This window comes from Beta vulgaris, chromosome 7 (assembly GCF_026745355.1).
Source record: "Beta vulgaris subsp. vulgaris cultivar EL10 chromosome 7, EL10.2, whole genome shotgun sequence".
NCBI lineage: Eukaryota > Viridiplantae > Streptophyta > Magnoliopsida > Caryophyllales > Amaranthaceae > Beta > Beta vulgaris.
This window is the reverse complement of record NC_079208.1, coordinates 52,461,398-52,472,802: the sequence shown is the minus strand read 5'-3', so window position 1 is coordinate 52,472,802 and position 11,405 is coordinate 52,461,398. Positions and strand designations below refer to the sequence as shown.

At 35.4% G+C, this 11,405-nt stretch overlaps 2 protein-coding genes across 2 annotated transcripts; both read right to left on the bottom strand.

Annotated features, from left to right (window-relative positions):
* Window positions 1–2,914: 2,914 nt before the first annotated feature.
* LOC104900402 (berberine bridge enzyme-like 14) lies at window positions 2,915–4,722 on the bottom strand. Its single transcript, XM_010687818.2, has one exon. The coding sequence runs from the start codon at window positions 4,574–4,576 to the stop codon at window positions 2,999–3,001; it is 1,578 nt and encodes a 525-aa protein (XP_010686120.2). The 5' UTR covers window positions 4,577–4,722; the 3' UTR covers window positions 2,915–2,998.
* Window positions 4,723–7,569: 2,847 nt separating this feature from the next.
* On the bottom strand, window positions 7,570–9,488 carry LOC104899718 (berberine bridge enzyme-like 4). The gene has a single exon (XM_010686963.4). The coding sequence runs from the start codon at window positions 9,411–9,413 to the stop codon at window positions 7,743–7,745; it is 1,671 nt and encodes a 556-aa protein (XP_010685265.2). The 5' UTR covers window positions 9,414–9,488; the 3' UTR covers window positions 7,570–7,742.
* Between the last annotated feature and the right edge of the window lie 1,917 nt (window positions 9,489–11,405).

Below are 11,405 nucleotides of genomic sequence, written 5' to 3'. Positions count from 1 at the left end.
ATAGTGTTTTCATCAAAAGTAACATCTCTACTAAGTATAACACGCCCTTCTGATGGGGACCAAATCCTGTAACCCTTCACACCATCTCCATCCAAAAAACAACCCTTCTTAGCCCTTGGTTCAAGTTTACCCTCATTCACATGATAATAGACCATACAACCAAAAACACGCAAACCAGAATACTCAGCACTTCTCCCAGAACCTATAATGTACCTTGCAGTCAATACCTGTATGAGGACCACGGTTTATCAGTAACATGCCGTTTTCACGGCTTCACTCCAGTACTTCCTAGTCAACCTGCATTAGAAAGCATGCATCGAACTCTCTCTAGCAAAGTCTGGTTCATGCGCTCTGCAACACCATTCTGCTGTGGTGTTTTCCTGACAGTGCGATGTCTCACTATCCCTGCGTCCCTGCAAAGCTCATTGAACTCATCATTAACAAATTCTAAACCATTATCCGTACGTAGCCTCTTAACCTTCTTGCCTGTCTGATTTTCCACTAAGACTTTCCATTGCACAAAAGTCTTAAAAGCCTCTCCCTTATAAATTAAACAATAAAGCCAACAGTACCTGGAGAAATCATCAATAAAAGTCACAAAATAAGTGAATCCTCCTATACCTTCTACCCGAGCAGGCCCCCAGCAATCTGAGTGAATATAATCCAGCGTCGCCTTAGTTATGTGCAGCCCCTTCCCAAACTTAGTCCTGTGTTGCTTACCCAACACACAGTGCTCACAAAACTCAAGGTTCTTCACCTTGTGGCCACAAAGAAGGTTCATCTTGGATAATATCTGCATCCCACGCTCACCCATATGCCCAAGTCGTCTATGCCACAACTTAGTCATCTCCTCAGAACTTGTAGATGCAACATTAGCAGAACCAGTCAGAGTAGTACCTTGTAACACATACAGAGTACCCAACTTAGTGCTCTTAAGCACCAACTTCGAACCTTTCCACACACATAGTTCCCCATCCGAGCCAGAAAAAGTAAACCCTCCTTCATCTAAGACACCCAGAGAAATTAGATTTTTCTTTAACTGTGGAACATGTCTAACATTCATCAATGTACGAATCTCACCCCCAAAGTCTTATCTTTATGGAACCCCTCCCTACAACCTTACAAGCAGCATCATTACCCATAGTAACATTACCACCATCACAAGACTCATAAGAAGTAAACCAATCACGATTTGGACACATATGGTAAGAACACCCCGAATCTAAAATCCAACGATCAGACGGACTAGGCATATCAACAGCAGCTAATGCTAGGTCCTCTTCGGAGTCATATTTCGTATCCTGTTGTGCAATGTTAGCATTGGAAGCTTTAGGATTCTTGGGAATTTATTCTTCCAATGGCCAGGTTCTTTGCAATAGTGACAGACATTCCTAGGATTGGTCTCTTTACCCTTAGAATTTTTCTTCTTCTTAGGACCCTTCCCCTTAGCCGAGTTCACCACCAACCCAGCCCCTGAATCTCCACCACTCTCAGTCGTTGCCGCCTTATGGCGCAACTCCCTAGTAAAAAGTGCTGACTTCACCTCCTCTAGGGTCACAGTCTCTCTCCCAACAACAAATGACTCAACAAAGTTCTCATATGAATGTGGAAGTGAAACAAGCAAAATCAAAGCAGCATCTTCATCCTCAATCTTAACATCTATATTACGCAAATCAAGTAAAATAGTATTAAGTTGATCTAAATGATCTCTTAGAGACGTACCTCCTTGCATACGCAAGGCAAACAGTCGTTGCTTCAAAAGCAACTTGTTGGTGAGTGACTTCGTCATGTAGAGACTCTCCAACTTCGCCCACAGACCTGCCGCAGTGATCTCATCTGCAACCTTTGTGATCACATCGTCTGCCAAGCACAGCAAAATCGTGGAGTGAGCCTTCTCCTCCATCGCCTCTAATTCGGCCTCACTAGGGCCTCCAGCCGCTCCACTCTTGTCACTCTTGACAAGAGGTTTCCAGATGCCTTGTTGCTTCAACAAAGCGCGCATCTTTATCTGCCATAGCCCAAAACTGTTCCTCCCCGTAAACTTATCAATCTTTGAGTTCATCGTATTCATCTTCCCAAAACCCTAACGCTGATTTTAATCTCAAGCTCTGATACCAAGTTTGTTGCAACGGAAGCGATTAACAAAGCAATAAACTCAAGAAAGCGAATAAAGAACACACAGATTTAACGAGGTTCACTATCAATGTGATAGCTACGTCCTCAAGGCAGGGGAAAAGATTGTTTTACTATGAACGAGACGATTACAAGTACAATAGGCAAGATTCAATTGATATTGAATCTCAAAGACTATCTCTAATCTCCTCTATTATGTTTTTCTCTAATCTCTCTCTCTAATTTGTGGTGAAAAACTAAGCGTACAATTAGGGCTCTATATAAGCCCCCTCATTAAACGAGAAACAGAAAATCGGGAAAAAGCCGAATTCCCGATAGGTGCGGGCGCACCACATTTTGGTGCGGGCGCACCAACTCCTGGTGCGGGCGCACCTGACAAATGTGCGGGCGCACCAAATGCTTCTGCCTCCTCAACTTGGAATCTGTCGTGACGAGTGTGCGGGCGCACCCCTCCTTGGTGCGGGCGCACCTATCCTGGTGCGGGCGCACCTGTGTCTGGTGCGGGCGCACCACTCGTGCCGAGAATATCTCTCTCACGCAAGTCACACTTCACAGGTATAATTTTAATATAAAAGTAGACGTAGTCACTAAAATGGATTAAACTAGTGATCGAAAAAAATTAACCTAGTCACTATTGGACTAATTCTCTTTTTAATATTAGGCTTACCATTGCCTAATTTGAATTTAAAAGTAGACGGTCTCTTACAAGACAAACTCAAAACTGATTATACAGATCTCCCATCCTACTACTACTCTACTGTTAAAAGAAATTATTCTTCATGAGACAACATCAGAATCCTTATATATATAGTCAATTCAAAGCTTACATCGTCAATAATTCAGATCATTGACATATTTATTACATTCAAACAAGTCTAGAAACGACAGGAATACTCTGCTCAAATCTAAAAAAATTATCAGGATCAACTTTAGCTTTAGTAACCAACAACCTTGGCAAATTCCATTTGAAGTACTGAAAACCAAAACTAGTATTTCCATTCTTATTAGTACCAATCTCAATATCCCTATAGTTCAAGAAATGTTCCCTTGGATTCTTAGAAACATATGGAGCCAAAGTATCATAAAGTTCTTTAGATGCATTTAAGTAACTTCTAGCTATTTCTTCCCCATCTTCATACCACATTGCATTGTACTGAATCTTGAACAAATTTCTAGCTCTATGAGGAAATGGAGTTTTAGTTTCAAGTATTTCACTCATTTTTCCTCCATATGGATTAAATTGCATGAACATGACTTCTAAAGTAATCATTTTCTTCCATATTGCTTCTAACCCTTCTTTTGGAATCGGTTGTTGTACATAATCTGACCTAAACTTGCCGTAATATTGAGTCATAGGTGTTCTACTGAGCAAAACTCGAATCGAGGCATCTTTAGGGAAACCATACCAATGTAGGATTGTTTTAATCCAAGGCATTTCAATGCAATCTTGAAATTGCAAACCTAATAATGGGAATGATTTACTAACCAAATTTACAAGTTGATTAGCCCTTCCGAGATATAGAGCAATAAAAGTGACTTCTATCGTCTTATTATTACTCTCTCGACTCCCATTTATAACATGAGGCATCGCCCTGATGAACAAATTTGGATCGATTTTAGGTACCACCATTTGCCATTGGTACAAAATGTCTGTCACCCCTTGTTCAAGTGTCCTTCTTACATTAAATACCGTGACAAGTTCCGGAACTCGTACCAATTTAAGTTTCCATGCAAGTACCACACAAAAACTTGACGCTCCACCACCTTGTATGGCCCAAAATAAGTCCTTTCCCATGGATTCTCTATCAAGAATCTTGCCATTTGCATCGACAACCTTAGCATCAATGACATTATCACTCGAAAGCCCAAATTTTCTCATTAGATTACCGTAACCACCTCCGCTAATATGCCCACCTAGTCCAAGTGTAGGAGATACTCCAGCAGGGAATGCAAGTTTATTGCTTAAGTTTGCGATGTTATAGTAGAGTTCACCAAGTGTAGCTCCAGCTTCTGCCCATGCTGTCTCGCTTGTTACATCGATTTTGATGTCTCGAAGATTAAACATGTCGAGCAAGATAAAAGATTCAGGTGATACATATGATAAACCTTCATAATCATGTCCACCACTTCTTATCCTAAGGTTTAAACCATGAGCTTTGGTGCATATAATTGTGGCTTGAACATGAGATTCATCTAAGGCTGCAATAATAGCTAGAGGTTTTGGTGTGGTTGATTTGTTAAATCTTTCGTTTCGTATGTATGATTGAAGAACATATGAAAATGATGCATCATTTCTATGGTAGATAGCTTGAGAAATTGGAATTAAGCTTTTTGAATGGTTTGGAAGACACTCTAGGAATTTGTTTATGTTTGAATGTGAAATTGTTTGTGTGATTAACAATAGAATGCATGAGATTAGAAAAAGAAGACTATGTGATGCCATGATTAAGGAAATGAGAGGAAAGTGATGGGATTTTCTTGAATAGTCTAAGGTTTATATATTACAATGCTCAAGTTTAAGATGATCATTAGAGATTTCTATTAATTAATGTGGGCATATCTTATTAAAAAGGTAACATTCTATTTCAATATTTGTGGAAGTTGGAAATGGAATCTTGTCTTATGATAAATTTACCCAAAAAATCTGACGTTACTTATTTTTTCCACATTTTGCAATCTGCTCCTAAACAGAAATTATTAGAATAGATCGTTTAATTTTAACATACAATTAGACAAATTCAAGTTTACATTCTGCTAACAAACTCATTTCATCTCATTCTAACCCAACATTGTCTCTAGACATCTCGCACCAATTACTTAGTCGTCTCTTCTCTTCTCCTTCCTTATCTCCCTTTGAGTCTCGAATTACAACAAACAATTTGAAAAAATAATCAGGTGATTTTATCAAATGATTAGTAGTAATTTTTATGTAATGGAGGGGAAAGAGAGTAGTAAATATAATAAACCAATAATGGAAGTAAACTAATAACGATTTAACGACAATTAATTTTAAGAAAAAAATCAAATCAGGTCACCACAAATCAAATCAGGCCACACAAATCAAATCAGGCAACCAATCAAAAAATGGAAGTAAACTAAATATGATTTCATACCCCAAAAAATAGTCATGATTTCACATTGATTGCCTGAAACTTCTGACGAGAGATCCTTCGAAACACAATATCTAGTGTATTTGCCGCCTATATATATATATATATATATATATATATATATAATATATATTAATATATAATATATATATATATATATATATATATATATTCTTAGTTCCTGCAAACGAAAAACACAATATCTAGTGTATTGCCGCCTAAATGAAGAATTATTGATGCCAAAGTATCTCTATTACATAAGGGAAGGAGAGTTATAGTATCTCGAATGAAGAGACTATTTTACTTCTTTTTTTCTTTCTAGATTATAAATTCACTTACAAATCAAAGGGAGCTCCAAATAAAAATACTAGAAATAAAATTATAATCCCTCCGTCTCATAATACTCTTGACACTTATCAATACACGTAGTTTTAGATGATAAGTTGTTGTTTGGTTATCAATTGTTATTTTATTGAAAAGTAGATGTTATAGGAGTTAGCAGTTAATAAAAGTAGTATTATTTTATTTTAAGGAGACAGAATGTGGACCATGGTTAGAGTTGGTAGGTAATAAGAGTGATATTATTTTTTTTGAAGAAAAGAGTGTGTAGTTCAATAGTTAAAAGGTAGAATGATTAAAATTAATTGTGGGTCATATCTCAAAATAAAAGTGTAAGAGTATCTTGGGATGGATAAAAAAAGAATTTGTAAAGATTATTCTGGGATGGACAGAGTAACAATCACTCACAAGTCAATTAAAATCATAAAATTGCATAATTTATATTATACAAATCACTCAAATGAGGAAACTTTACAAAAACCAAAAAATTAACTTACAAACTACAACCAATACACTACAACGTCAATACATACTCACAAAAATTTCACTTGAAATCAAAGTGTCCACTTTCTTCGCAATATATGAAGTAGTGTACTTAATTCAAAAATTAAATAAAAAATTATAATATTTGAAATCATATATAAATTCAATAAAATTTATATTTTATTCATAGAATTTAATTTTGAAAAGTAAAAAAAAGACTGGCGAGAGACTTAAGTGACAGAGACTAAACCAATTAAATTTTATAACTAAAAACAATTATACTTCGAATGTCTAATGTTCAAATTTTGACGTTTACTTACGTCGAAAAAAAACGAGTTTCTGTGTTGAAAATAATCCAAGCACGCATCGCGTGCAAAAAATGCTAGTAGGAGTATATCTTAACTTGCTCGACTTGTGAAACATTCATGCTGAGGTTATGGCTTATCAATCGATAATATTATTGATACAAAAGTAGTTGATGCTAATGTATGAACTTTTTAAAGGAGTATATCTTAACTTATTTTTTCGAACTTATTTTTTTTAAATTAGGGTCTGTTTTCTTCAGTTTATTTTCAGTCCAGTTCAGTTTAATTTAGTTCAATTCAGTTTAGTTCAGTTTTAGACAGTACTTTTACTCTCACATATCACTATTTATTTCAGTTGAGTTCAATTCAATTAAGTTCAGTTCATCTGTTTTATGCCGAAGAGAACAAATCCTTAGTGGAATATAGCATAGCTTTAATGTAAGCTACTGTTACTTTTTTAAGATAAGATAAATATCTTTTGAACGATCGAGGAGATTAAGGAATCCATTTTATGAGAGATAAAAATCAAATCCTTATCGCAAGAGTGAAAGTAGGGCCACTAACCAGTAAGTAAGAATGACGTACAACATCAAGCTCCCTTAAAAAGAAATTCAAATATGAAATATCAAGCTAAAATAATGTGTAGCTTTATTGTATTCCAGCAGAAAGCACGATACTTTTTTATTTGTGTTTATTAGGGTTAGTGATGAAATGATAGCTACAATTATGAAATTGAAATTATTACAATATGACAAACATGTCCAGATTAAAAATCAACAACAAGCTAGAACAAATTTACGCTAAAAGACACTATAATATAAATTATCCTACAAATGATTTAATTTAGAGATACATTTCAATTATACTATTATAATAATGTGGTAGTTGTTTAAATAATGTGGTAGTTGTTGATTATCTATCGATTTAGTCAAGCAATATAGTACCAAACAAAGATGATGATATCAAAAAATTGAAAACAAAATGCTTGTACAATGAATTCAAATTTCATTTTGGTCCACATACAAGCTCAAAGGAGGTTCCATACTAAATTGGCAATGGTAGAAATAGCTTCTTTAATTTATATTGTGGTACTTTCTCTCCTCTTTCTCTCCTCTTTCTCTCCAATATGGGACAACTCACATGTGCACAACATACATGGGGTTCAACATACATCCTGCATCATATTAACAACCACAAAGAAATTCAAACATCTAATGAAATTTATCATTAGCTTCGATATGATTTCTGTATTATTCTTGAAGTTTTTCTTATAGATTTTCAAATTGCACCCACACAGATACTTTTTTTTATATGCACAACTGTCGCACACAAAGTTATTATACAAAGCTTACATGAATCAAGCAACATAAACTCAGTAAGAGGATTTTCTCAATCCATTCATAACAACACCCTTTTCTTGAATGTCAACTTTCTTGTCTTTAGGAAGAACAGGTATACTTTGTTCATACCTAAAGAAATTGGTAGGATCAACATTAGCCTTTACTTGCAATAATCTCTTGACATTACCCATAAAAAAATCAGAAGCAAAAACTAGGCTCCCCTGCTCATTCGTCCCAATATCAATATCCCTATAATTCAAGAATGCTTGTCTTGGATTCTTAGACACATAAGGAGTGAATGCATCATAAAGTTTTCGAGTCGCTTCGAGATTCTTACTTGTAGTCTCAGCACTATCATCTTGCCAAAGTGTAATGTATTGAATCTTAAATAAGTTCCCTGCTCGATGAGGGAATGCTGTTGCATTCGCTTCGATTTCGTTCATCCTTCCACCATAAGGATTCCATTGCAACAACAAAATGTTGTCTAATATCTGCGCTTCAATCATCTTCCTCCATATCATCTCCAACCCTTCCCTTGGGATCGGCTTTTTAACGAAATCGGACTTGTGTTTTCCATAGGAATGTGATGATGTTGGTGTCCTCTGCAATAACACCTCAATTGGAGTACCCTTTGGGTTACCATACCAAAATAAAGTTGTTTCGATCCATGGCATCTCGGAGCAATCTTGTGCTTGTAAACTTAAAAGTGGAAAGCTTTTTTTCATCAATGTAAGAAGTGTATTAGCACGTCCTAGATATTGCCCAATGAATGAAACTTGAACTGTCTTCTTTCCTCCTTGTTGAATAACTTGTGGTTGCACTCTAATAAAGAGCTTTCTATCTATTGTAGTAGCTATTTTTTGCCATTGTAGGACTATATTTGTAGCACCTTCTTCTAGTGTCTTTTGAACATTAAAAACTGTAACAATGTCCGGGACACGTACTAGTTTAATTTTCCAAGATAAGATGACACAAAAACTAGCACCACCACCACCTCTAATAGCCCAAAAAAGATCTTCACCCATACTTTTACGATTGAGAATTCTACCATTTGCATCAACTACTTGTGCATCAATAATATTATCAATTGATAAGCCATATTGTCGTAACATATTCCCATATCCACCTCCACTAAAGTGGCCTCCGGCGCCGAGAGTAAAGCATACTCCAGCAGGGAAGGCATGGATATTACTCTTTTGTGCAATCTTATAATAAAGTTCACCAAGAGTTGCCCCAGCCTGAATAGAAGCAATCTCATTTGGTATATCGATATCGATGGATCGAAGATTAAACATGTCGAGGATGATAAATGGATCATTCGAGATGTATGATAGGCCTTCGAAATCATGCCCACCACTTCTGATCCTAATTTGTACGCCATTTGTTTTCGCACATATCACGGTAACTTGGACATGGGATACGTCCAAGGCTGTTACAATGGCTAGAGGTTTTGGGGTTAAAGATGTGTTAAATCTACTATCTCGTACGTAGTTTTGAAGTACGTTTAAGAAAGAAGAGTTACTAGGAGTGTAGATTGCATTAGAGATTGGATGTGAAGTAGTTGAACGAGTTGGAACACATTTAAGGAAATTGTCTATGACTGAAGTTGATGCACTAACATGGACATTGGAAATGACAAGTAAAAATAAAAATGGAAATAATAGAACTTTAGAGACAATAGTACAAGAGTATTGCACTTCCATTTTTATTTTCTAAATTTGGTGATTTTGGATTATGGCTTGTTCGATCTACTTGTAGAAATTTAGATAACGAAGATGACGAGGACACATGGTGGAATAGTCAATGTGATGGCTACCACATTTGGACATGTAATTTGAGTGGTTAGTAACACTCAGGGCATTAAACAATCATTATAATTTAAATGATGATGAGGACACATGGTCTAATAGTCAAGATATGTGGAGTAGTCAATGTTAAAAGATATTTTATCACTTTTTGGTAGGGCCTGCCTGGATAAGGCTGCTACTCAGAGATGGCAATCCAGTCTATACTCTATATCCAATCTTAGTCTACTACGATACGAAGGAAAAAATTCGGGCCGACTCCGGAAAAAAAAAAAAAAAAAAAACTGCATTGGACTACGTTTAGAAAGTCCAACTCCAAGCTGGAAGAGGGTCGGAGTCAGATTCCGTAAAAAAAGTACGGCATTCAAATCCGACTCCGACTTTAAGGCAATTAACCACTTTTTAATTTATATTAATGTATTATATATGTATAATCTAACTCCAATTTTAGACAATTGTATTATCCATTGAACAAAATGATTGTTAAAAATAGTACTAATGTTTCGATTATTTGTATTATATAAGATTTTCATATGATTATTAAAAAAATATAATGATTTGATTATTTTATTATAGAAGATTTTTCAATTAAAAAAGGGGTGAAAAAAGTCGAGTGGGAGTCAGATTAAGATTTTAAGTCGTATTATCGGACTCGGATTTTCGGAGTCGAAGTCATACTCGGATTTAAAATTCGACTTCTTATTGAGCCGGAGTCAAATTATGTCCATATACGACTCGTTGCCAGTTGTCATCCCTAGTCCTACTATCAAAACTTTAAGTACACAGCAAGCCCAACATTGATACAAACACTCTCACAATCTCGAAAAAATGAGGAAATTTTAAGAAATTTTTAAAAATAAAGACAACTTCCAAAAGGTTTTGATTGGCTGATTGAATTCGATTACACCACATAGGATTTACAACAATGGTACATAGGGGATTTAGTGACTAGTTTAATCTATTCAGTAATGACATTCTTTAATCTATTCAGTGACTAGTTTAATCCATATAGTAACTAGTTTAATCCTTTCAGTAAAATTACCGAGTTATTCTTTTGAAATAATCTGTTGTAGTTAGATAATCAAGAAAAAAAGGAAGGAGAAGAGAAGGGATGACTAAGATAGTGTTGTGTTAGAGTGAAATGAAATGAGATTGCTAGAAAAATTCATTCTTAAATTCGTCTAATTAATATTAGACCATCTATTTTAATAATTTGTGCTTGACCAAAGCTGTTGTCGTTATCCGTTATCACAATCCATTTGCATCATTAAAAAGGTTGAGATATTTTGTGCATATAGCAAGACAAAACTAATAATGTAGATAAAATTCAAATTTATTATAGTTTCCCCAACTACCACCTCCCACATGTTTTGTCAATTGAAGATTAATCATTGCTTACAAACTTGTGAAATGTCATTTTTTAATTGCTAACTTACCTCCTATCTTACTCCATCTCACAAAGCCCAACCCTACTTTGACCCATGGGTGAGAGAGAAATGGGCTGAGTTTGCGCCTAATTTGGCTAATAAATTGAATTCTTTTATTAATGAAATCCCCTCTTGGGCCCAAGAAGATAACAATTTGTTTAAATAGAAAAAGAACCTCACGGGCCCGTCTTAAAGGAGCCAAAGTGGCGCTAGAAAATGACCCTTCCAATCCATATTTATTTGTCCTTGAGGTGAGCCTTATGAAAGACCTTAATGTAATCTTTGATCAAGAAGAGGCTTATTGGCATATTCGATCTAGAACTAATTGGATTATAAATGGCGATCGAAACATTCACTTCTTCCACTTATCAATCATATTTAGGAGAAAGTCTAATAAAATCTATATTTATACTAATATATTAAAAGGCGTGCATAAACAAGAAATAGTGCCACGTGGCTCTCC